General features: G+C 43.6%; 1 protein-coding gene across 6 annotated transcripts in view; it reads right to left on the bottom strand.

The window, feature by feature from the left end:
• Positions 1-10,488: 10,488 nt before the first annotated feature.
• The window catches only part of rpgrip1l (RPGRIP1 like), a 300,654-nt gene continuing 283,397 nt past the window's right edge, over positions 10,489-27,745 (bottom strand). For all 6 annotated transcript variants that reach the window (XM_078544267.1, XM_078544272.1, XM_078544269.1 and 3 more), the window contains one exon: positions 10,489-10,940. In XM_078544267.1, coding sequence (XP_078400393.1) covers positions 10,843-10,940 — 98 coding nt within the window. In that variant the 3' untranslated portion in view covers positions 10,489-10,842. The remainder of the gene's footprint in view (positions 10,941-27,745) is intronic.

Here is a 27,745-nt window from a genome sequence, read left to right as displayed (position 1 = left end):
GTAGCTTGTAGCGCCATCTGCTGCACATTCAAGTCAGGAATGTCAGAATTAAGAATCGGGTTTGAGCAAAACATATAGAGGGTTTGGAAGGATTCCAAAAGATTGAGTATAGCATTGGTTGGGTTTAGATGAGTCAAAAATCAAGCTGCTGATTTTTGATTTTTTTAATGTATAAATGTGTCAATTGCATTGAATCAAATGGAATGAGAGGCTTTAGGAAGAGAAGTAACAGACTAAGTGAATGGATAGTGGTGGTGTGGAGAGAAGAACAAAAGCAAGCAGAAATGTTACAGAAACTAGCACTGTCATAGGGACAAGATAGGAGTTGGGAGAATGTATTAGACGATGGATGGCATGATTTGGCTTGATTGGAATGAACTGATTTCCTCTTATTGTTTTCAATGCCCAGTTAATGTTAGGGAATGTGTATAACGGATGTTATATAACATCAACAAATTAATTTTTGGCTGATGGAATTAAAAGTCACACTGCAGTACACGGGTAAGTAACTCATGCTGGGGTTGTTCTATTGTCAAAAGTTTTATATGAAGACTTTTATGTGTCCTTTTCTTCTAAAGGGAACATCCTAAAAATTTCAGCTGCAGTGCATGATCTAGGAATGCTTGCTCTTGAGACTGGGTGCCTGAAATCCTTCCTTAATGAGCACTAAGTATTTAAACTGAAAAATGCATAACCTTTACATTACAGAAAATAATATACCCTGAAATTATTTGTTTGGGCATCAAAGTAGGACACTGTGGATGGGCTGGGTGTAGTGATCCAGTGATCCCCTACACCACTGAGTTCCTAATCTTAGCTTTTCATCATGGAGAGACATTGAATGGAAGCCAATTTGCCACATAGAGGGAAGGAACATTAGCAAACCCCTCTCTTCATCTCAGAGCTTTGAAATGCGGTAGGTAAAGCTTGGATCAAGCAAGGTAGGTTAAATGATACTCAGCCACTTTTGAGAGAACACTTTGCTTCTAGATAATACCATATTGAGCTGGAAATGAACAAATCTCATCCCAGAGACAGGCAGCTCAGGCACTCAAAACTTGCAACCCTTTCATTGGGGATTAAGTGCTCATCAGCAAGATCTAATAAGTTACCCTTGCAAACTAATTTTCTATCCAGTGTGAAAATATTGGACAATTTCTGCAGTTAGTAAAAAAACAAAAGCTTAAAGAATATTTATTTATTAGTAGCAATCTTTTTAAAGTTTGTTAATCATTTTCCTGTTGGGCGATTAATTCCTTTGTGAGCATTGAAAGCTAACATTTTCCAGATTTTATAGCTTTTGATAGAAGCCACCAAATATTTCACTTAAGAGCATGCTAAATAGTGGAAAATTCCATTTAGCAGTAATGTGTAATCTGATCAGAAGGGCACGGCTCATGGCAAGTGAAGAAAAAGGCAAAGCAACATGTCCATTGAACAAGTACTATACATACATCAAAATATACAAATCTCCCTTCCCTTTTTGTTTTCCAACCAATGTTCTCCTGCCCCCTCTTGAATTTGTCAACTCCTTGTTAGAGTATAGTTTCAGGAATCCCATAGTTAGGTTAGCCCTCTAATACCTCATTCAGGTGACTACTTTTCATATGTGAACCTGGATGGTGAATGTCAGCAGGGTATTTAACCATGGTGTGCATCAGGCACACTTTAAAGCTGAATGTTTTAACATTCAGACATGTACAGTTCCAGCAGAATTCCAGGCAGTGATTCGAAGTGGGATCCCAGACTCTGAGCATAGTTGTCATGCCTCTATTCTCTGACAATTCACAGACCAGAAGATCTGTGCCAATGTATTTTTCCTTTTTTTAGGTTTATCCTGTACAATGTACATCCACTCATAAAGACACACAGACACGAGGCTGGATTTAGTGCCGCCCACTGGAGTAAGCTAGGTGGTGGGTGGGCCTGCATATTCATGGAGGGAGGTCATGCAATCCATTTCTGCTGGTGAGAAAATTGACCCCCACTAAGTCAGTGGCGGGAATGGACTGCCATGATGAACATGGTGCTGGCTAATTAGGTTCATTATTGAGCTATTTAAAGGTCATTACCCTGAGCCCACCAGAATTTAGTGTTGGCTCAGGGATTCTTCCGAACTCGATTTGGTTTTCTGTGCCTCCTGAAGGCCGCCCAACAAACCTTTTGGGTTTGCCAGTGGCCTTCCAGAGGGGGGTCCCTATTTCAAAGGCATTCATTGCCCAATCGAAGCACCTGACACCGGGAAGTGGGATGCCCACTGAGAGCCTTACCTATCCTTGTATGTGACCCCCCTCTCCCCTTTTACTGGTGAACCCTCCCCATAACCCCCAACCTATCCCGCACCTCTCTCCAGGGATCCAACGATGATCTCTGGTGAAGGCCTCACTGAAATCGGCAGCAGACATCACTCCCCATGGCACTGCCGGAAATGGAGAACTGCCGACCAATCAGGCAATTGGATCCTAAATCCCGAAGTTGGCTCATTAGGTGCCGGTGCTTAAATTGGTTGTGCCTCCTCCACTGAAGCAACCCAGGTTCCCATGGTTCTCCAACTAGTGGGTAGGACCCATGTTGGGAACATTAAATCTAGCCCACAACTACACACGCACACCTGCACTGCACCCACAAACACATTATTTCTTGGCCAAGAATGAATAGGAGATCTGCTTCCAGGCCCCTGCCAATGGAATTTTGAATACCAGTAAGAGATGTGAAAAGTGGTTCATGTTCATACTCTTAAACATTATCTCCTTACTGTGGGGATGTACCTGGTCACAGTTTGATGCTTGCCTGACTGAACTTTCAAGAACAAGTGCTGTAATCAGTAAGCAAGGTCCTACAAAGCGGCAAAGTACATTGAAGTAAAAGCAACGCAAAAGCAATTTAATTGCACATGCCCTGCAGCAACAGTTATGTTGTTGTTGAGGTGGAAGTTCCCACTTGCCCCAAGATTAACTAAATGACTACATTGGTCAGCCAATATCAATGAAATTGTTATTACTGTTAGTAAAAATAAACAGTTTCAACATGCACCCTCAAACTATTTCACTGTCTCATTCAAACACTGTTCCACATCATGAGATCTGGATGGTGTGACTTTCACCTCACTTACATGGGTCAGATGTTATGATTTCATTTTGTTTTTTTTCTCCAGTCATCCAGTGCTACTGATGCCAGAAAATACCCACAGGCCACCCAGGTTGTTGAAGAAAAGCTCAGGACCAACACACTGCAGTAACACTAGTGTAAAATCTTCCTTTGGTTAATGGCCACATGTACAAATTTCTAGCCCCTTTGACGACTGTAGGCCTTTTTAGTGTCTTTTGCAACAAACAATTATATTCATTCAGATATATTTTAAAATATACAATTAAGATAAGACTTTACATTTTTCAGATTTCAGGATGGTCTATCATGGTTTTGGACCTAGACCAGTAAATACAAACCACACTACTCTTAATTATATACTAATTGCTGCAGTGTAATATACCAATGGACAGCCGATGCCTGTTGCATGCATTTTTTTTTGAAAAATATACTTTATTCATAAAATATCTGGAAGAGCATTACAAAACATTTCTAAATCGCCATCACAAAAAGTACAATCAGATTCAACTTTAACACATGAATCACGAGGTGCATCAATACAATCAATGAATATTACAATCATTTCAATATGGTCATTACAGCCAATCAGACAATGGTAATTGAGTTATCAATTTATACATCATGTTGCACTCTGAGGTGCTTCAATACAAATATAATACAATTAGTATTCAATGCATACATTCGTTGTGAGCCGTACAGCCCGAGTGGCCTATCATAATTCCCAGCCCCTCGGTGCACTGTGGCTGAAAGGTTTTAGACAGCGACCTTTCCCCATTGTGCCCTTGCGGCGGCTGCCCCAAGCTTTAGTGCGTCCCTCAGCACGTAGTCCTGGACCTTGGAATGTGCCAATCTGCAACACTCGATCGAGGACAACTCTTTGCACTGGAAGACTTTTTTGCAAAAATATACTTTATTCATAAAATATCTTCAACCACATTCCAAACCATTTCAAAAACACCATTACAAGGGTACAATCCGGTTCAGCTTTAACAAAATGTATCACCAGGTGCATCAGTACAAACAATATTAGTCATTTACAGCCTTTTATTTTGAGCTGTACAGCCCGAGGGGATTTAAACAGTTCCCAGTCCCTCGGCGCACTGTGGCAGAAAGGTCTTAGACAGCGACCCTTCCCCATTGCGCCTTTGCGGCAGCTGCCCCAAGCTTTAGTGCGTCCCTCAGCACGTAGTCCTGGACTTTGGATTGTGCCAGTCCGCAACACTCGGTCGGGGACAACTCTTTGTGCTGGAAGACCAACAGGTTTCGGGCAGACCAAAGCGCGTCTTTCACCGAGTTGATGATCCTCCAGCTGCAGTTGATGTTTGTCTCGGTGTGTGTCCCTGGGAACAGCCCGTAGAGCACAGAGTCCTGTGTCACCGAACTGCTCGGGATGAACCTCGACAGCAATCACTGCATCTCTCTCCAGACCTTCTTTGCAAAGGCACAATCCACAAGGAGGTGAACAACGGTCTCTTCCCCACCACAGCCCCCTCGAGGGCAACGTGCAGAGGGGGTGAGACTCCTGGTGTGTAGGAAGGATCTGACGGGGAGGGCCTTTCTCACCACCAGCCAAGCCACGTCTTGGTGCTTGTTGGAAAGTCCTGGCGATGAGGCATTCTGCCAAATGACTTTGACAGTCTGCTCGGGGAACCATCCCACAGGATCCACCCTCTCCTTTTCCGTCAGGGCCTCTAAGACGTTACATGCTGACCACTGCCTGATGGACTTGTGGTCAAAGGTGTTTTTCTGCATAAATTTTTCCACGAGGGACAGGTGGTACGGCACAGTCCAACTACTTGGAGCGTTCCGCGGCAGCGTGGCCAGACCCATCCTTCGCAACACCGGGGACAGGTAGAACCTCAGCACATAGTGACACTTGGTGTTTGCGTACTGAGGGTCTACGCACCGCTTGATGCAGCCACACACAAAGGTGGCCATCAGTATGAGGGCGAAGTTGGGCACATTTTTTCCCCCTTTATCTAGAGGCTTGTACATCGCGTCCCTGCGGACACGATCCATTTTTGACCTCCAGATAAAGCGGAAGATGGCTCGAGTGATCGCCACCACGCAGGAGCGTGGAATGGGCCAGACCTGCGCCACGTACAGCAACAGCGAGAGTGCCTCACACCTGATGACCAGGTTCTTACCCGCAATGGAGAGGGAGCGTCGCTCCCACATGCCCAGTTTCCTTTTCACCATAGACACTCGCTCCTTCCAGTTTCTAACGCATGCCCTGGTCCCTCCAAACCATATCCCCAGCACCTTCAGGCCGTCAGCCCTGACAGTGAAGGGGACAAAGGATCGGTCAGCCCAGTTCCCAAAGAACATGGCCTCGCTCTTCCCACGATTTACCTTGGCTCCCGAGGCCAGTTCGAACTGGTCGCAGATGTGGATCAGTGTGCGCACCGACAGCGGATCCGAGCAGAAGACGGCGACATCGTCCATGTCCATGCAATAACTAGTGAAGACTGTCAATGCAAACATTCAAGGCAAATGCAACAGGACCTTCCGGTTCTCAGCTAAATGGCCACATATTGAAGTGAATGTTACAGCTTTGAATTAATTGTTCAAAACTTTGGAGGTCTGTGTATAATTATTTATAATAGCATTGCTCTGTTGGATAAAAGAAAATCTGACAATAATAATAAATGGTCTTTTTGATCTCATCAATTAGAATGAAAGTGGAGCTTTGCTTTAAAGTGACTGACTTCCTGTTAGTGCTTAGAACTATTTTGGATTGTAATGCAAATTTCCTTCCAATCTTTCTATGTAACAGTTTTAGGGATGTGTCAGTCGGGTAAATCCTGAATGGTTGACAATCTGGCCATTTCTTTCTACTTTGGTATAATTGAGTATTTTATTTTAGTGGCAAAAAACATATGCTCACCACCTCCCTTAATGCCGGTTGTCTGCATTCAAAGGAATATTACTTGACTTTTGGCATTTATTACATGAGGAAATAATTTTCCTTGCAATGGGGGGGGGGCCAATTTAACTAAGATGTTTACTTTTCTTCCAAATCCACAAAAATTTCAATCTAATAATTGGTATGTGTATTTGCATTCTGTTTTGTGTAGTCGTGGTGGTGAACATCAACAGAATCAATGGCCGGGATTTTCTGGTCCCACGGAAATTCCTGCCCAAAGTCAACAGACCTTTGGCTGGTCCATCAAATTTTCTGTCTCGCCTGAGATGATTCCCACAGCGGACGGGACCTGAAAATCCCAGCCAATGGAACTAATGCTCCCTGGTAGCAATATAGAGCATCTGATTTTTGCTGCCAATTTAACAGCTTTATGAAGTCCTGGTGGTATCATTTCACTGTTTTAACTGTGTCCCTATACTTTTGAAAATAGTGAAATGGTGAGCTAGATTTTATGGAGGCAGCTGGGGTTTGCCACCAGGGCTGAAATCTGGGAGGTGATGTGGGGGATGCAGGTGGGGGTGAACCCACTTCAGCGGTCAGCGGGATACAGGGCCACATCTTCTTCCTATTAAAGCGATTGCCCACCCCCAAGAGCTGCTGGCCCCAATCAGAGACTGAGCACCTTAGAGCCTCAGCAACCCCATTGCTAGTGGCAGCCAGTGCTGGGGCTGCATGATGAGAGCGCATCAATGGCCATGCATCCTCACAGTCTGGTCAGTGGCTTCGGGGGAGCTGGGACCAGTCAGGGGCTTGGTGACGGCAGTTGGTGGCATTGCCACGGGGTAGCCAGTGCCACTAGGGGGTCCCTCCGTGGATTAAAGAGTGTCTGAAAAGGAAGGTCCCCCTGAAGCCCACCAAAGCCACCAAGGTTTACTTGGCAGTCTCCCCATTGCTGGTAAAATGCCAGCTAAGGCGGAAAGCAGCCCTTCAATGGATCAATTAGTCTTTGAGCAGGTTGGCCATCTCTCACCCTTCCCACTGCTGGAAAGGTGGCATGGCAGCGGGAAGATAACATTACATCACCTGCTGCCTTTCAATGTCATCTTGCCAGCTTTTCTGCCTCCCAGCCTATCCCCAAAGGATGGTAAAATCCAGCTAGGTGTGTATGCAAATGTGGCTATAAATATCTGAAGTGAAAATATTTGCAGGGCTATGGGGAATAGGCGGGGAAGTGGGGCTAGCTGAGTTGTTCTTGCAGAGAGCCGGCACAGACACAACAAGCTGAATGGCCTCCTTTTGTGCTGTAATCATTCTATGATTCTATGAATATTTTCATTCTGTGGAAGTTATTTTGCTGTTGGATTTAACCTTGCAAGGTGAACATCATTATGCTTCTTTCAACTTCATCTTCAATGTTTTTATGAGTCACAGTACATGTTTGTCCAGAACAGAGCAAAAAGCAAAACTAGCTTAGCCCATGAAGTTAGTAAAGTAATAGATTTTATTTTTGTTTCAGCTATTTAGTTGCAATGTGTCTGTAGATAATATATTACTGGGAAGGTACCTTGCAAGAATATGAAAGCACTGGAGGGTCAACTGGAGGGCTGAGAGTTTGAGCCACAAACATAATTTACATTAAAACTTATCCGAGAGACGTTTCATTACCGTACCTCTTAGTGAAGAGGCTTGTCATTTTATAAAAAGCACAGGACACAGAATGGTGGATAAGGTATGGCAGTGATTACTCAGAAGTGGCAGAGGCAGCAGATAATATTGAGGAGTGGGAATATAACAGGAGCAGAAGCATCTTATTAACAGCTAACCAGTGACACAAATGCTTTAAACAGCTCCTCGAGTGGCTGAGTGGTATAATTCTTGGTACAATTGAATTCATCCATGATATATGTGGGGCAGGGGAGTGGGATGTTCAGGGTTCCCACTTCTGAATGCTGTCCAGTAATAACTGATGGAATTACATATATGTGGATGTTGAGTGAGGGCAGGATTGGGCTTGACTGAAAAGGCTCCACAGTCATCATTTACTGTACAAACTCACACATGAAGTACAGCTGCCTGAATGAGGTATTAAAGAACTGCCTACTTTTCAGAAGAGGAATAAAAGCAGAAAACTCAAAGAGAAAAAAATACTCAAAACAGTTCATCGGGCTGTAGAAGAAGATGAATTCCCTGTCTGTGGGGCTGACTGCTGTTCAGATAAAATATCTGCATTGTGGAGTTCCATCAAAAATGTACCTACTTAGTTATTGCTAAACCAACGCCTGATGAGAGGAACAGTTCTCAGAGGTAATAACTCAGGTGATATCCTTCTACACTAACTTTATTTGCAGAGCCCGAAGTGTTCATTACTGTCTCCATAAAGAATGGTGTAAAAGCAGTTGATATTTTATCAAAAAGGATTAGTATTAGTGAGCATTATACAGATTACAACTTTTAAAAACATATTTCATCACCTCACTTGTGGGAGATCTAAAAATCTCCTTAGTAGAGGCCTCACACTTTATGCAGGAACTTAACACCACAATGTTTACTGTATTTTACAGTAATACTACACTATACAGAGTTACTATATAATAATTCCTGATTATGTTGTGCTTCTTCTAAATGTGCTTTAATCAACCATTTCTGTTCTTTAAATTATTTCACCTCAAAATATGATGTGATTTCATTTACAGAAATTCTTTGTGATTTGTTTCAAAAACTGTGATAATGAACAATAGAATCTGCAGGACTAAAAATATTTATCAAGAAACAGATTGGCCTGTTTACTATAAGATACTTGTGTTAAATTTGTTCAGAAAGGATTCTATTTGTAAGTTTTCATACATTTATTATAATTTATTAATATGCAGTATGTTAATTTTGCATTCTTTCACTATATATTTCTGTTAAGGCCATCTGCCTTTCTGAAGACTACTTCAGTTGGATAAATGGGGCAGATAGGCCTCAGACATTTCCACAACCAACTAAGCCAAGTCTGCTCTGAGTTCTGACGACAAAAAGTGTGCTTGCTGCAAGGTGTTGATGAAGTTTTTTATGATGTTTGTCTCCTGAGAAAACTTAATACATACAAATCTGGAGGATTATCTAGATGATAATGAATTATACAGCTGTTCAGTGTAAAAACAGAAAATGTTGGACATACTCAACAGGTCCAGCAGCATCTTTGGAGAGAGAAACAAGAGTTAAAATGTCATCATCAACCTTGAAGATTTCCACCATTTCTGCTTTTACTTCAGATTTCCAGCAGCTGCAATATTTTGCTTTTGTTCTAGCTGTTCAGTGGGCATGGCATTGTTAGCTTAACAGATGTATGTGGTTAAATCTTAAAGAAATGTATTTGCACATGACTGGTTAACAGTCTTTCCACACTACTTAAGACTTTCAAAGTAACAAACAAATAATAAAGTCAATTCACTGCAATGTAAAGATTACAGATGGCTGTGGTTAGGGGTTATTCCAATGGCATCACTTTGTACGTCAACAAATTAATATTGCATGGATGTTATTTCAAAGGCTCATGAAGATAGTAATCCATTATTGAGGCCACTAAAGCAGATGGTTCAAACTGTGTGCAGATACCCATTCTTGCCTTTACCCATTATATCTACTTTAGTGTTGAACTGTAATGAATTGTTTTATAATCGATTCCATCTTCTTTCCATTAGCAGACTTAAATGTACTCAAATCTGTGGACAGAACTCATTTTCCAGAGTTTTAATCATTGAAAAAGTGAATGCCCATTTCATGAAATATAATGACTCATGATCATTGAAGCAAAAATTCAATGTATTATGTTAAACTAGGAAGATTTTAATAAATTATATCCCTCTTTATTTAAATATGCTTAAAAGAAAGAAGGGGCTGTTTGCGAATACAAAAATGGAATACCTCATAGGCATTTAAGAAGCCACTTCCTCCAAAAGCAAACAAAATTGCCTCTAGCATTCCTCATTTACACCCTCTGCTAAATCTCACCTTTAATGCATAATGTCAGTTCTCTTCAATCACCTTCACTTTTTAAAAGTCTTTTTCCGTTAATATTTTTAACCACTAGAAGTATTCTGACCTTACTGGTTATTTTAGTGCAAAAAGACCAGTCAGTTCAATTAATATGAATTTAATAGACCTTGGTCTGCTATAAATATCCACATACGAGCATGTTTCTTTAAACATATCTAAAAATGCTCCAAGTAAAAGACATCCATAGGTGCCTACAACTATTTCCTATATTTAATTTATAAACTGCGCATGCATCAAAGGAAAGCAGAACTGAGATTTAATGTGCATAAAATAAGCATTAGCATTTTAAAGAGGCAGATTAACACATTAATCCAGGCTTTGGTATGCAATTTTCATACTCTGCCACCACTAAAAACTTCACAGTGTGAAACTCTTAATGAAGCTAATCGCAGGGTTTTATTTTTACTTAGTTAAGTGATAATGGGCAATATAAAAACTTTATTTCTGATTATCATTCAGAGGCTTACAAGTGATTGGTATGCTAAAAATACTTTATTAAAAATTAAATATCCATCTCGCATACATATGTAGAAAAAAAGTTCAAGAATGCAAATAATAAAGATCATTCAATCACATAGTTATTAATTATTAACAAAACCCTGTGCAAGGTTGAGTGTTCAACTGTATTAAATAAAAAGCAGAAAAACAAATTCCTTGGAATGAATGCAGAACAAGGAAAACAAAAAATGGAAATGAAGAAAATCAAATAATTGCTGTGAATCTTAATTATGGTGCACACAAATGGAAATAAACTCATTTTAGTGTATTTCAAGAAAACAGGTTATTCCATGTGAAGTGTCTGGTCCTGTGTGGTTTTCCAGTTGTCTTTATTTGTTCTCCTCATATACTGAAAGCAATGCCTCCAATGCCTCCACCGTCACTTTTAATTTCCCAATTATCAATGCACTGTCCTGTGAATCAACAACTGCAAAAAAATCAAAATGTCATGTCCTAAATGATTCATTGCCAGTTGCATTGAGAACTATATGATTCAGTCAATTTAGTGATCTGAGTTAGTTTTAAACGCCACAATGCAAGACTTGCACACATACATACAGAAACCCATACAGCTTTAATTTCTATCTACACATTTTGTTAGACAAGTTATTCTGATGATCACTTATATAGAGGATGCCAACAACAGGTAATCTATCACTTTTTGTACCCTATGTCAGCATGAAGCAAATCAGGTCACTCACAGCAAGGCTAAATACAAAATAAAGGTGTCTCTGCTCTCCCTCCAATCAATGTTTATTAACCCCAAACAAAAAAAGAAAATGCTGCATTCCAGCATTTTCTGTTTTTGTTTCAGATTTCCAACATCCACAGTGTTTTACTTTTATTAACTCCAATCTTGGTTGGAGATCCTCTATTGTATAATAATATGCTACCTTCAATCTCCTAACAAATTTAGGCAATCTGAAAGGAGACAAACTACATGTTAAATATATAGCACAAGAAGATTATAAAGCAAAATCCCATATCACCAGAGTTAAAAGTGTTATCCATGCATTTCTCTTCATCTTTCTTATTGTTCTGTTTTAACTTTTCTCTACTGTTTGTTTCTGAACTATGGTTAGGAAGAGGCACCAAAACTAGGACTCAAAATTGGGTGAAAAGGGGGAACAATGCAGCTAGATAGTGCCATTCATGACCTCAGGACAATCCAAAGCACCTGATAGCCAATGACGTACCTTTTGAGGTGTAGTCCATGTTGTAATGTAGGAAATGTGGTAGCCAATTAATGCATAGCAAAGTCCACAAACATCAATGAGATAAATGAACAGATAATCTGTTTTAGGTTGAGGAATAAAGTCCAAGCCACTGGGAGAATAGAGAAGGATATCTGCAAAAGCACAGAGCTGCAGCAGAACTGGGTGAATAACTAAATAAACCGAGTGTTAAATAGAGTGAAGATGGGAATTTATTGAGAGTAGGAATTAGGTGCAGAGGGGAAAGGTACTCAATAAGTTCAACCAAATGACAATAGTAATAAGTAAATATACAAATAATCAGAGTAATTCATAAAAGGATAAAGTTTAAATTAGCGAAATAGAAAGATATTAATATTCAAGGGATCTGAATTGCCTTAGTAATAAATAGGCTAATGGGATACTGAAATAAACCAAAAACAAGACAAACAAAACAATTACAAATTCATCTGAAATCAAGCTAAATCTGTAGACTAAATAAAACATATATCAAGTAATTCTATTTTATTTAGAATTAATTTAATACAAATAAATAAATAAACAACTTAGATTTATTTGGCATAATGAAACATCCCAAGGCACTTCACAGGAGCATTATAGAACAAAATATGACATTGAGCCACATAAGGAGCTATTCGGTCAGATGACCTATGGCTTGGTCAAAGAGGTAGGTTTTTAGGGATTGTATTAATGGAGAAAAGTACAGTTGAGGACCTGGGTTCAATCCTGACCTTGAGTGTCTGTCTGTGTGGAGTTTGCACCTTCTCCCCATGTCCGCGTGGGTTTCCGTGGGGTGCTCTGGTTTCTTCCCACCGTACAAAGGCGTGCTGGTTAGGTGGATTGGCTATGGTTAAATTGCCCCTTAGTGTGTGTGCCTGTGTGTGTGTGTGTGCCCTGTGATGGGCTGGCGTCCTGTCCTGGGTGTAACCTGCCTAGCGCCCACTGCCTGTCGGGACATGCTTCAACTCCCCGCGACCCTGAATTGGATAAAGTGGTTCTGGAAAAGTGAGCGAGTACAGTAGAGAGATGGAGGAAGGGAATTCAAGAGCTCAGAGTCTAGCAACTGAAGGCATGGCCACTATTGTTGAAGCAATTATAATTGGGAATGCAGAAAAGGCCAGAATTAGAGGTGCGCAGATATCTTGGAGGTTTGTGGGGCTGCAGGAGATTACAGAGACAGGGGTTGGCAAGGCCATGGAGACATTTGAAAACAGGGATGAGAATTTTAACGTCAAGATGTTGCTAGAAATACTAGAAATGTGTGTTGGAACTGTTCTACGTGGGAATGTGTGGACAGTGAGACTGTTTCACATTGCCACATTTGCAAAAAATGTCTCCAACTTGAGGCATTCCAGTTCAGAGTCATTGAACTAGAATGTGACTTAGAGATACTCCAATATATAGGGTGGAATTTTCTGTGCCCACTGGCGTCAGGTGTGTTCGGCGTGTGAGCAGACAATACAGCGGGAAGGCCTAAAATCAGTTTCACGATGTCGTGAAACCAGCTTGTGATCATCCACTTAGCCCATCGATGGCAGGCCGCATTTCCCACTGTTGGACGTCGGGAACCTCATGGTAATACACCTGCATATCATTATAAGGCCAGCTTGTCGGAATCATCTTCCTACGCAGGATTGTCCACCCACATTGGCGTGATTGCACACCGTTGTGTTTCAAAACAGCATTTCTAAGGCATGCACTTGGCTGGCTGCACTTTGAGGGGAACTCAGAGGTGAGCACACAGTAACGTTGTGCAGTGCTCACGAGGGGCACCTACTGAACTTCAAGGTTGAGGCGACTTGGGGGGCAAGGGCTGCCCTGCCTTTGAGGCGACTTGGAAGAGGGGGGAGGGGGGGCGCAATACCTGCCCTGTCCTGCAGCAGAGCAAAGGTATAATGAGACTCATGCCTCAACTTTCAACTTGATGGAGCAAACCATCGGGATGCTGAAAATGAGGTTCTGGTGCCTGAACCGGTCTGGTCGAGCCCTGCAATACAGTCCATAGAGGGTGTCACGTATCACTGTCACCTGCTGCGCCCTTTACAACCTGGCGTTGCAACAGAGAGAGGTGCTGGCTGAGGAGGAGATGGAGGACGTCAATGGGGGAGAGGATGAGGAGGTCCTCGAAGGCAATGATGACGGCGATGAGGTCCTCGCACTGACCAGACGAGGCAGGCACGCTCGGGAGGCCCTCATAGCTGCTAGATTTGTGGAGGATGATGGCAACATGCAGTGAGGAGACACCATAGATCCTCGCATTGCGTCTATCAATGTTTGACTCCAGTCTGGCTTATGGCAGCGCACATACCGTCTGTGATAATGCTCCTGTCATGGAGACGCAGTGGAGCCCCTAATAATCGCTCGATTACCGGAGGATGATGACGACCTGCAATGAGGACACTCCATGGATGTTCACATTGCCTCTGACTCTTGTCTGGCTGAGGGCAGCTCGCTTGCGCTCTGTGATCAGGGTCATATCATGGAGATGCAGCCATGAAACTTTAAAAGCACCTGAGCCTTTGTCTGCCTTCAGCACTTGACCTTCAGGAGTACAGGGTCACCAGTCACAGATGCTGAAGAGATGGGGGCTAGTCCCACCTTAACAGGTGCTGAGAGCACACAGAGAGAATGACAGAACTCTGTGACGCCTTCCCACGATATTCTGGCAGCAATGACAAACACCGTCGAGGTGCAGGCATCAGTATTGTGTCTAGCGAGTTTGAGGTGGAACGATCACTTTGGTCTGAAGGCTGCACAAAGCACAGGGAAGAGGCCCTGGACTGAGACACCTGCCCTGATTTTGTGCAGCGAGGTTTCACATCTGAGTGACACGAACACTGCTCATCAGAACAAGCAGCCATTGGCAGAGAAACATTCTTGGGATTTTATCGATAATAGTGAACTGTATGTACAGGTGATTAACGCCCGTGCCCAGGCTGTGCAACTACATCTTCTTACCCTTCCTAATCCTTCCGCTACATCTTGGTGCTCCCCAGACATACACAGCGGAGGTGGAGGCAGCCTACTGACTGCCAAGCCCTGTCATTGATGACCTTGGCGGGCATTCACTGGAGGGCTGAAACCTGGAGGACCCCGGCCTGCATTTGGGATCCAGCTGTGTGGCAATGACACCCTCCTTGACCTGTGGAGCTGGAGCTGCTAGGGTCACAGGAAGAGGGGATTCGGATGGGCTGGACATTCCCAGGGTCACCTGGGTGGATGGCCCCAGGGTGTGCACCTGCTGATCCCCCTCGAGAAGGAGGGGAAGCTGGGGTGAGATCGAGCTGCCCCACCCTTCTCACGTACACACTGTTGGAAGCCAACTATTGCGTCAGTGATGGAGTTCAGCCCATGCAGAAGTGCAGGAGCGACGTCCTGGACCAAGATCTCCATGGGGGACACCATCCTACCAGTGTTGACCACAGTACGTTGGCATGCCAGTGCTACTACCGCAGCCTGAAGGTGGACGGACTCCTCCATTGTGCCTTGCAATCTGAGGAGTGCAGCGGACATCCCTTCCTGATGTTCCCGAGCTTGCCTTTGTAGCTCCAGCAACTGTGACATGACCGAGTGCAGAGGCTCATCATCTGACTTGGACTCAGCAAACCTCTGGCCTCCAGCAGCTCTCCGAGTGCCGGACACCTGGGAAGTCCCTGCCCGCCATCTGCTGAGGATCAGCAAGTGCAATGTGCTCACCAGATTGTGATTCCACGGCTGCACTAAAGCTAGGTCCCACCGAGGTATGTCTCTTTGTGCTGGTGGAGGGTGTGGGTGAGCTCTGTGATGGGTCTTTGAGGAGGGTGCCTTCAGATTCCTTTTCAGAAGTTTCTTCGGGCTTTATTGGAGGCCCTGGGTCGTGGACTCCATCAGCTGCTACCCAGATGTGACTGCGAAAGCAAGGAGAGACAATTAGTACAGGGCAGTGGCCTGTGAAACAGGACACATCACTCACAGCATGGTTGTCTGATGGATGTTGCACTGCTGGATCCTCGCTTGATAGAGCACCGCTGACCTCACCATCAGCACAGGAACAGTCCAGATGCTCGCCGGCCAGCTGGATGGCTCTGTTTTCAAAGTTCGTGAGGACCTTGATTTCAGGCATTCCTCCGCCAGTCTGTGACCTCTCCCTCTTGTTGTGTGCCAGCTTGTCCTGCATAAATAGAGATGGAAAGAGTGTAAGCTGGATGCCTGCCAGGCCAGATGATAAGCATGCCTGGCATGTGTGGGTCGTAAGTGGTCCCATGGATGGGATGGGGACAGTGAAGGTGTGAGTGAGAGTGAATGGTGATGTCCATTGAACTGACAATGAGTGAGGGCCTTGTGGATGTGTGATGGATTTGGGAGTGAGAGAGTTGGGAGTGATAAGAAAAGTGTCTTACCCTGGCGGAACGGAGGAGGTTATTCATCCTCTTGTGGCACTGGGTGGCTGTCCTCTTTTGCAGAGCATTGGCACTGACCACTGCTGCCACCGCCTCCCAAGCCCGATTGGTGATGTTTTTGCCCATCCTGCACTAGAGATGGGGTAGAGGACATCACAGCGGGCCTCTACTGCATCCAAAAGGCACTCGAGGGATGCGAGGGCAGCAGTCCTTTTGCTTTTTGGGGCCATGTCTTCCATGCAGCAGTTGTAGGCTGGAAGTACCAAAAGGTGTGCGCATGGCTGCACTTTAAATATGGCGCCCAGTGTACTGAAGCGACGAGGCGATGGTGTGGCAAGCGAATGAGAGCCCGCCTGCCATCGAAACGGTGACTTCACGGCGGTTTCTCACACCGTATTGTCCCGATCCCACCACTTTAATTATGCATTCCCAGGAAACACTGTGACTTCAGAAAATGCTCTCTCTCCCTAATTATTGAATCCCCTATAACTGCAGGTGGGTCCCCGGGGGTAGAGGTCCTACCCACCTGTAGTTATAAGGGATTCAGGTGGATCCTGGGGGGCAGAGGTCCTACCCACCTGTAGTTATAGGGGATTCAATAATTAAGGAGAGAGAACATCTTCTAAAGTCATGGTGTTTCCTGGGAATGCATAGTTAAAGCGGCGGGATTGGGACGATATGGTGCGAGAAGCTGCCATTGTGGCCTGCAGATAAAATGTCGTTTTTCCCGCCCGCTACTGCATTTAGTGCAAATCTGGCACAATTCTGTCCATAAAGGAGGGAAGGAATTTCTGGATAATTTTCTCCAGAATACAGACACTACCCAGGGGGAAACACAGGTGCAGTAAGGGCAGATTTTGATTTGAGTCAACAGAGTAGGGGGATCAAGGCGAGATAGAGCAAGGTGGTTCTGCATACAGCAGTATTGTCCAACAGATACAATATACTTCCTACCTCTGGAGATAAGGAGAAGACGGTGGAGAGGACATCCACATTGCTAATCTAGGCATTTAGAGCAGAAGATTGTCCAAAAGGTGGAAGAAGAGTAATTGAGGGCAGAATCTTGTGCCCTCCCCTGTGATGGGTTGTGGTGGGGAGGCATTTAATCAGGTGGGAGTGTGGTGGGTTGGGACCCCAGCGCTTTCCTGTCTCCAACCTGGTTAAGTGTGGGGTGGGGAAGGCAATTAATGCCCACTTAAAGGCCTCACCCTCCACCAGTGGGTATTAGGCGAGCAGCAGGCAGGATTCACAACAAGCAAATCTGGTGTTTGCTTGCAGGGTCCTTGGTGGGGGGGGGGGGGGGGGGTGTTCCTCGATCGAAGGCACTCATTGCCTGATTGAGGGACCCCCCCATCATGCCTTTGCTGCCGATCCCTTCCCTTCCCCTGCTCCGTGATCCCCTTCCTGCCATCACTCACTTGTGCCTGGGTCCCAATCGATCCGAGGCCTCCGGGGCATGTTGTACTGGCAGCAGCCACTGCCTCTCCGGTGGTCCTGCTGAGTACAGAGAAGCTGCAGCCTCTGATTGGCGGGCAGCTCTTGGTGGGTAGGACCTCTGCCTTCGGGGTCCTTGATCCTGGGGGATGGCCACCTCTGGCCTGTTAAGTGCCTAGGCGGCTAAAAATGTGGTGGGCCTTCCTAAAAAGAGGTGACGTGGAGGTCTCGCTGGCTCTCCAGCCGGCAGTCAAGAACCCTGTCACCTCCAAAAGATTCCACCTGCAGTAATAGGGAATTCAATAATTAGGGGGAGAGAGCACCTTCTGAAGTCATGATGGAGAGTCCTGTAATGCTTACCTCATGCCAGGGTAAGGAATGTTTCATTTTGGCTAGAAAGGATTTGGAAAGAGAGATGTAAGATCCAGTTGACATGGTCCACGTCGGGATCAATGACATAGGGAAGGTAGTACAGAACTTGAGTATTGCTGAAAAAAGAGACATGTCAAAGCTTTTCTTCTTGCACTCATTAGGACACTTCGCAAGAATACCAATATAAGGGGAAGCAACAATTTCTACTGTATATGGAGTGCTAATTGGCTGGCAAATGGGCTCTGATTGGTAGAGGCGTTGTCATGGATAATGCACCAATGATGGTGACTGACAGTTAACTGTCAAGCATTGTTTGAAATTTAAATCAGGCAGCTTAACCCTGATTGGTCAAGGCATTGCTCTGAGTTTTGAGTCAGTGAATGGCTGTCACTTATTTTGTTTAGCTGAAACAGGCATAATGTGTGTACATGTTCTTTCTGTCTGCAAAGAACAGGGCCCTCTGTATTAATATATGTAGCTTCTGGTACACGCAGATGTGCCACAATGCAAGCCCGACTGACAATCTTAAACTGGTTGTCAGCGTAATTCTTAGTACACTGAGAATTATTTAGCAAATGTTGTTCAATCGCAGAATCAAATCTAATGTTGGGCGCTGTGTTTTGAGTTTTGCAAGCATGGGCTGGTTGGGTACGGTATGTACCTCGCCATTGCCAACAGCGGCTGGGACATGCTGTTTGATACGATCCGCCAGTTTTTGGGCCCTACAGCCCAGATACCTAGCATCACACTGACACTTAAATTCACATTACTAATTTGTGTGATAGGCAGAACATCTTTTTGGCTTGACGGTAGCATCCTGTTAATGGCGAGTACCAATTGCGTTGTTACTGCATTCACCTGTAGCTCAAATTTTTGAGATACTTGCCCTTCCAGGATAATTTGATGTAGACTGGGCACGCTTCAGGGCTGAAAATGATGGTTTTAGGCCCGTTCATGAGTTTGTGTGATATACAGCGCGAAACGATCTAATCAGGGTAGCCATTATCCTGCATGATGCCTTTGATGCGCTCTATTTCAGCAACAAGCTTCCATGGTAAGCAAATGCCTTGGGCCCTATTTACAAGGTTGCCGATAAGACCAATCGTGTGGAACTGTAAGAATCCCAATGCGTATATTGACCAGTGAAGATAGGCTTGTGGTAGACCGTGGTAGAGAACCCCTGGCAGATTTCTCAACTAGCACATCAAGGAAAGGGAGCTCATTTGACTGCTCCATTTCAAAGGAGCCCATTAAGACATGTAAGGAAATTAATACATGCAGCTGTGGATCTAAATATAGCAAAAATATCATCCACACATCGGAAATATGCGAGGGGTAGGTGGTTAGGCGACATTCCATCGAAGACACATTTCTCATGGAACCCAAAAAAGATGTTTGCAGGAGCTGGGCCTAGAGGGGATCTCATGGCAATACCATCTATTTGGACATACATGGTGTTATTAAACCTGAACTCAACTGCATGAGTTGCCGAGTTCATAAGTTCAATGAATACTGATTCATGCAATGGTGGCGAGTCTAGATCGCTATGGTATAGTGCTGCAATGCAAATGTCTGTGGCTTCCTTAAGTGGAACATTAGTGAATAGGCTAGGAATGTGAAATGTGCACATGGACACAACATTGCTATCAATATGCAAGTCCCGTATGGCCTTCGCAAATGTGAAGGAATCCTTCACTATGTGGAAAACTTGGTCAAAACTGGTTGTAAAAATTCGCCCAACCATTTGGCCAATTCATGTTGTGCAGAACCGGTCACAGATAAGATCTATGAAGTGTCCTCGCTGCATCCTCCTGCAATTGAGCGACTATTTGGGCCTCCACTGTGTCTCCATGACAGGAGCATTATCACAGAGGGTATGTGCACTGCCTTAAGCCAGACTAGAGTCAAACGTTGATAGATGCAATGTGAGGATCTATGGTGTCTCCTGAATGTATGTCGTCATCATCCTCCACAAATCTAGCAGCTATGAGGGCCTCCTAAGCGCACCTACTCGTCTGGCCAGTGCTAGTGCCTCATTGCTGTCATCGTCGTCTTCGAGGACCTCCTCACCCACATCCCCGTCGATGTCCTCCTCATTGGAGACCTCCAGCTCCTCCATCTCCTCCTCAGCCAGCTCCTCTCCCCGTTTCAGCACCAGGTTGTAAAGGGCGCAGCAGGCGACGATGATGCATGACGCCCTCTGTGGACTATGTTACAGGGCCAGGCACTGGAAACTCATTTCCAGCATCCAATGGTCTGTTCCACCAAGTTGCAAATTGCAACATGAGCCTCGTTATACCTCCGCTCTGCTGTAGTCTGAGGCCGCCACACGGGTGTCATTAGCCACGTCCTCTGCGGGTAGCCCTTGTCCACGAGGAGCTATCCCTACAGCCTCTGTAGATCCTGGAAATTGTCAGGGATCAGTGACCGACTGAGAATATAGAAGTCGTGGACGCTCCCTGGAAACCGTGCGCAGACTTTCAGGATGCCTTCGTGGAGGTTGCTCACCAGCTGCACATTCAATGAATGGAAGCCCTTGCGGTTAACATAGTTGACTGCTTGTTGCAACGGAGATCTGAGAGCCATGGGATGATGTTGATGGCACCTTGTATCTGTAGGAAACCCGGGATCTGGGCAAATCCCAGCATTCTTGCATCCTGGCTTTTCTGGTCCCGGGCAAAATGCACAAAGTTGTGTGCCCTCACAAAGATGACATCCGTCACCTCATAGATGCATTTGGTCGGTGGAGGCTTGTGATATCCCACAGGGGTCACATGTGGAACCCTGAAAAGAGCCACTGGCGTAAAAATTGAGCACCGCGAACACTTTCACGGCCATGGGCAGTGGATGCCCTCCATTTCCTCGTGGTACCAAATCTTGTAGCAGCTGGCAGGTGTGAGCGGCCAGTTCCTAGACATGTGCAGTCTTCGGTGACACTGATTTTCGGTCATCTGCAGGAATGAAAGGCGGTGTCTATTGACCCTGGGTCTAGCTAGGTGCCAACCAGCGATGGCTCGTTGTGGCTCTTTGGTGGCATGCGCAGGAGTCCCAGCTGCCCCTTCTTCCAGAGGATGCTGCTCCTCCTTCTGCCCAGCCAGGCACCTCCATCGCTCTCTTTTCCATTATCTCCACTCTCTGTAAACCACGAGGTATACAGTTAGGTCACCAGGCTCCAAGCTCCTGATGTAATCCTCCTGCAGGAGGAAAGAGCGTGTGGGTTAGCATGGGTGTTCTAAGAACTTCTCTTGGTTAAGTGTGAAGGCCCATTAATGTATCCCGGAGAGTGCTGGCCACCACTTGGATGGTCAGAGTTTAGTGCACTGCGTGGCTTCCTGAAACCCACCTTCCACCTGACCGATTAGTGACAGCTTTGGCCACTGAACTGCATGCTGTGCTCTCAGCTCAGTCGCAGTCATTCTTCTAACCCACACTGTTAGCTTGAACCATGGGGGAGACTGGTTCAAAATGGGCTGATGGCTTTGCAAAGGGCTGTGAGTGTCTCCACCAGTGACCGCTCCATGGCCAGCTTCAGCAAGGAGATTGTACAACGTGCCCAGTCGTCCAACCATTCTGCAGTCCACTAAAATGCTCATTAGCTTGCCGTCTGTGTCCGAGGGGTGAAAAGCTCTGGAGCGCTTGGTGGCACTTTCATGCCTCTGCGTTACTTGAGTGGGCAGATAGTCTAAAGGCCCGACTTCACGCATGACAATGTGGCTGCGTCTGAACTGTCTCAGCTGCAGAGGAATGGTCACTTTATGCAGGGTTTCCCTAATGTGTGGCCTCTTCCCTCCCCACCACCCCGTACGTGCTTGTGCACTACCTTCTGCCGCAGGGCAGTCCTTGGCCCCCCCACCCCCTCCCAAGTAGCTTCAACCTTGAAGTCCAACAAGCGACCCTTGTGAGTGTTGCAGTATGTTACTATGCACTCACCTCCGGGTTCCTTTAAAAATGCAGCCCACCAAATGCATGCCTTACATATACCATTGTGAAACACGGACGTGAGTGCACAATCCAGCGTGGGGGGATGATTCTGGCGAGCTGGCCTTATAATGATATGCAGATGTATTACAATGAGGCTCCCGACATCCGACAGTGGGAAACGCGGCACCATCGACGGGCTGAGTGGATGATCGCAAACTGGTTTCACGATGTTGTGAAACCAATTTTTGGCCTTCTTGCCATATTGTCCGCTCACGCCGCCGAACACGCTTGACACCAGCAGGCACGGAAATTTCCACCCCTAGTTGCTCCAGGTGAAGGAAAAATTAAAGTAACTACAGGAGTGGGAAAAAAGAAATGTGTTAAGTTAAATAATGTGAGAAAAACAGCATTAAAGCAGAATGACAGGTTAGTGCTTCTTTCCCAAATAAGAGTTTTTTTTATAATAATGCATGGAGTACAAGAAACAAATTGATCTAATTAGAGAATCAAATAGGACATGGCATGGTGGCTATCACTGAGACATGGTTGCAAGATGGCCATGATTGGGAGTTAAATGTTCCAGGTTACAAGATCTTTAAAAAAGGATAGGGAAGAGGAGGAGAGGTAGGCTTTATTGATTAAATATGAAATTACAACATTAGTAAGAGAAGATAGGATTAAGGAAATGAAATCAACAGTGACTTTACGGTTAGAATTGAAGAATAAGGGAAGACTTTAAACAGTTATGGGTGTTGTCTACAAGCCTCCTGATAGTTGTAATGAAGTGACAGAATGTAAATTAAAAAGAGAAAAAACTGGAAATACTCAGCAGGAGAGGCAGCATCTGTGAAGAGGAACACAGAGTTAGTCTCTCAAGTCGATAACATTTCACCAGTTCTCAAATATTAGCTTTGTTTCTGCACAGATGCTGCCTGACCTGAGTATTTCCAGAATTTTTTGGATTTTCTTTTAGATTTCCAGCACCCACAGTATTTTGCTTTTGTATAAGTGGCAGAATGTATTAATTCTGAGATTATAGAGGCTTTTAGCAAGAGCAAAATTGCTTTAATAGAAGACTTTAATGTTTATATAGATTTGGAAGAGCAGAGTAGAAAGTGGTAAATTTCTTCAGTGCATTCAAGAGAGTTTTCTGGAGCCATTGTGTTCTAGAACCAACAAGAGGGCAGGCCATACTAGATTTTGTAATGAGCAAGATTTAGTTAATACTATAACCATAAAGGAACAACAATCCAGCATTGATCATAAGATTGAATTTATTAGGTTAGATTTGAAAAAGAGAAATGTAACACTAAGATTCTAGATTTTTTAAGGTTAACTTTAACAGGATGAGACAAAGACTGACGACAGTAAACTGATTAAAACTGTTATCTAGTAAAATTATAGATGAATAGTGGGAGTTGCTCTAAAAATAACTGAGATTAATGTAGGACCAGAATATACCCCTAAAGGACAAGAGCTCTACTTATCAAACAAAGCAGCCTTGGCTTACAAAAAAGGTAAGATATAACAAAACTAAACCAAGGAGCATTGAAAAGTGCTAAGCAGAGATCCAGGGGCCTGGGGAAGATATCAAGGACAGCAAAAGGAAGACAAATACAATCATAAGGGCTGTAAAGAGGAATTCAAAAAATATTGCAAGGAATAAAGATTAACACAAAACATCTTTGCAATTATATTAGAAGAAAAATGGTAATCAAGAGCAATGTGGGTTTTTCAAAAACTGATGTGGGTAATATTGCAAATGAAACGAATAAAATGACAGACTTATTGAAGACTTTATGTCAGTCTTCACAGTAGAGGAACAGGATAAAATACCTGATATTGCAGGGAAACCAAGGATTGGAACTCACTAAAGTTAACGTAAGCAGGAAAACAATGTTTGAAAAAATAAAGCCTATAAATACTGACAAATCCTGAGGATATGGTGGTTTTAACCCAGGCGTTTAAAGGAAGTGGCTGAGGAAATTGCAGATGCATTAGCTATAATCTTCTAAAACTCTCTCACTTCAGTAATTGTTCCTTAGATTGGAAGATTGCAAATGTAACTATTATTTAAGAAAGGTGAGAAAGTGGAAATCCTGAAAATTCTAGATCTGTTAGTCTAACATCTGTTGTGAGAAGTTATTGGAATCTATAAAATGGGCAGAGAAACTGAGCATTTTAAGAAAAAATTGAGTTGATTAGAGAGAGCCAACATGGATTTGTGAAGGGAGGGTCATGTTTAATGAAATTAATTGAATTTTTTGAGGAATTAAATAAAGTAGTAGACAAGGCAATGTCCATGGATGTAGTTTACATGGACTTCTGGAAGACATTCAATAAGGTTCCACAGAAGAGACTATTAGCTAAAATTAAAACTCATGTAATTAAACCAAAATTATTGAACTGGTTGGGCAGTAGAATACAGGGAATCGGGATAATAGATTTGCACTCAAATTGGAGGGAACTGATTAGTAACTGAGAGAGTGGATTTAAAAAAATACATATTTTGGGGAATATTGTGTTATTCTGTTAAGAAGGCTGGGGATGTGTGTGGTGTGTGCGAGATTTAATTAAACTGGGCAGTGTTTGATAGGAGTCAGGTTGTCTGGGGAGGTTTGAAACATGAAAAGGGGTAGAGGTGTTAAGTTTGAAGTATAAGTAAATAGGTTAAATCTAACATTTCCATTTTTAGATTAGTTGGGAATTTGATTGATTATGAAAGTGGAGTCAGAGGTAGCAAGAAACATGTTTGCATCTTGCAGGAGTTCCTTAGGTTAATAGTAATGGGGATATTATATTTTATTGATTTGAAAGCAAAGGGAAGATAGAAACATGAAAGATCTTATATTTGGAAAGGTCTGAGTTTCAAAGGGGTGTGAGAACAATGGAACTGAAATGAAAAGGAGAAAAAAAGATATTTTAGAGTTGCTGTTGAGTTGGAGCTATAGAGATGGCTGGAGATAGCTGGAGCTGTTTGAGCTGTTGAGAAAACTGGAGCTCTGGGCTGGGAGGGGATGCAGTTTGAGTCACCCATCTAGTCAAGCCAGAAACATCTTGGGCTGCAGCAAGTAGCTTTATTCTGAAGTGGATTCCACCGCAAAGTGGAAGAGGGTAAAGGTCATGTGGTACACATTTATTGAAGCTACAACAGTTTGCCTTGTGTAATATTACTGGATTTCATAGTAGACATATTTAAGAGAGCATTGCCTGGAAGGTGTTTACTTGTGGAGTTGACCAAGTAGAGTTTTTGGGGAATGTTTTGTAAGACTAATCTTAATTGCACAACTGTAATCATGTGTGCTTAAGTTTTCTTTTATTCATGTTAATAAGACTTTTACTTGTAATTTTTTTAAATCCCAGGAGAGTTACTGGACCTCTTACTGCTGAGATCGATATGTCTTCTCAGTTGCAGAATACAAAAAAAAGGTTATGGCCTGTAAGCCAAGTTTCCCTCTGGGATTTGGTTTGCGCAGCAATTAACGCCAGCTGTGATCATAACATAACCCACAAGGATCTGTGCTGAGACCTCAAATTATTTACTATATTATTAATGACATAGATAACACTATAGAGAGCCATATACCCAAGTTTGCCAATGACACAAAGAATTTTTAGTGTAGATGGAGCATAAAGTTACGAAGAGATGTTAATAGATTAAGTGAGTGGTCAAAACTGCAGCAGATAAATTTCAACACAGGTGACTATGAGCTAATTTATTTTGGACTAAAATGGATAGAAATGAGTATTATTTAAATGGTGAAAATCTGGGAGCAGTAGGGGTCCAAAAAGAATTAAGGTCCGTGTATATAGATCACTGAATTGTAGTAGTCAGCTACAAAAAGCAATCAAAAAGGTTAATGAAATACTTATAATACTTTACAGGCAGCATATAGAGGGGAGGATGTTTTTTTTTACAGTCTTAGAAAGACCACATCTGGAGTGCTGTGTAGAGTTCTGGTCACTACACTTTAGAAAAAATATATTTTCTCTGGAAGGGGTGCAGTGCAGATTCACCAGCCCATTGTGTGTCTTAGCAATGGGTGGGAAAGGATAAGCTAATCTGTAGATCATTAGCCCAAAACTTGAGACCCTGTATTTACATGATGAATCTTTATTAAAAATCATTGTACTACTGTACAGCTAATATTTTCACGCTTTTAGTCCAGTAAATGTGACAGCAGCCTGTACATAGTGCAACTTATAGGGATTTAAGCTAAATAGAAGCCATTAACAAAGGGTAAAGACTCAATCATGGTTGTGATGTCTGCACCACATTATGCTGTATATTTTGTATGATATTACCCTCTCACTCATTGCTGAGTGGATGAAAAGTACCAGATGCAGTCAAATATAACATGGAGATTGCAAATTGATACTTACACGATCCATACACTCCCTTTGGAAATTACTATGCGAATTACAGTTATGATTTCAGAACAAAAAAGCACATTTACTCAAAGCATGTATCATCTTTGTGATTTCCTGGAGACTCACTTCCGAGATGTGACCTCGTCCATCTCTCATCTTTGAGTTTAAAATTTAGCCGATCAATTGCTGATCTGGAAAGCCTGAAAAGTCACTTGTGGGGAACTGATGAGGCAGTGTCTATTTGTACTGTTTGTCCAGTCTTTATTCCCAGCAGTGCTAAAGATCCATGTGTTGGTCATTCACATGTCCAGAACTTTTATTTAGTAAGTTCCATATAATTTTGGAAAACATTTGAGTTTTTTATCTTCTTTCTTTGAAATAAAATGATTCCTGGGATCAACAAAGATGCAGAGAACTAATTTTTATTAACAAACAGTGGACTGAGATCTGAATTCTTCTGCACAGTATGGTCTGAAAACAACTATAAACTGGGGGAATAATAAGATAAAATATGAAAGGGTCTGTTTTTGTCTCTTGGGCCAAAGTACATTTCTCCATCAGTTCTGGGTCTTATGGTGACCTCCGGCTTCACCACCATTTCCTTTTTTTGCCCAGCAATCTATTTTGCAAACCTCCTGGATCTTCATTCCCAGTAATGTGTCCTCCGATACCCTACTCCACAAATACAGTAGCTATTGGGACTTCACTTGCCCATCACATCTGCTCTGAACTTGGGCAACAATTTGTCAGTGTTCCATGCTGACACCACCCTACCTATGCCAACTTTGTACCAACATGAGACCTTTGACTTTAACTCTGGACTCCCTCCAGTTGCCCTCTCTTTATTCCCCATTTACTTCCAATATATATGTATCCTAATAATTGCTACATACCAGGCCTTTGAAACTTGGGTTTTCCCTGCGTCCATTCACATGTGTATTTTGCTTGCCGCTTCAGGCCCTCTCACTTGTTGGCATGCTGTCTCACATTTCTCCCCTCTCGGGTGCTCTGTCCTCCCAAATCCTTACCCCAATTCTATAGCACTCCTCAATATTCCTACTCTCCTGTACTCATCCCAGGCATGACTCCCTCTCAGATTGACTTACATACAACTTGCAACCCCAACTGCTCCATCCTACCTCACTCCAACATTCCTGCCCAACCTGCTCACTGGGGGCTAATCTTGCCAATCTCCTCCTTGTTCAACTCAATCCTCCTAGCACTGACCTTGTGAACTCTCCCAGTGAATCAAATATCATAGTTCTGCTCCGAATCTCCATCCAGAATATTGGTTCACTTATGATCAAAGCCAGTATTATCTATGAGTTTATTGTGGATGATTACACCTATATCATGACCTGGATAGAGACTGAGCTGAGGAATAACGATATTTCGCCTAAATTTGGGCCTTGGATGGTGTGTTTGTGTGGAAAAGTGCTGTGAGAAGGGGAAAGGATGCTGGGTGAATGAGGAGTGGACCTTGCTATCACAGAAAAAATGGTCCCACCAGAATGCTGAAATGAAAGGGAAAGGAAAGAGGT

Source organism: Cetorhinus maximus, chromosome 6 (genome assembly GCF_964194155.1).
Source record: "Cetorhinus maximus chromosome 6, sCetMax3.hap1.1, whole genome shotgun sequence".
NCBI classification, from domain to species: domain Eukaryota; kingdom Metazoa; phylum Chordata; class Chondrichthyes; order Lamniformes; family Cetorhinidae; genus Cetorhinus; species Cetorhinus maximus.
This window is presented reverse-complemented; position numbering and strand designations above follow the sequence as displayed.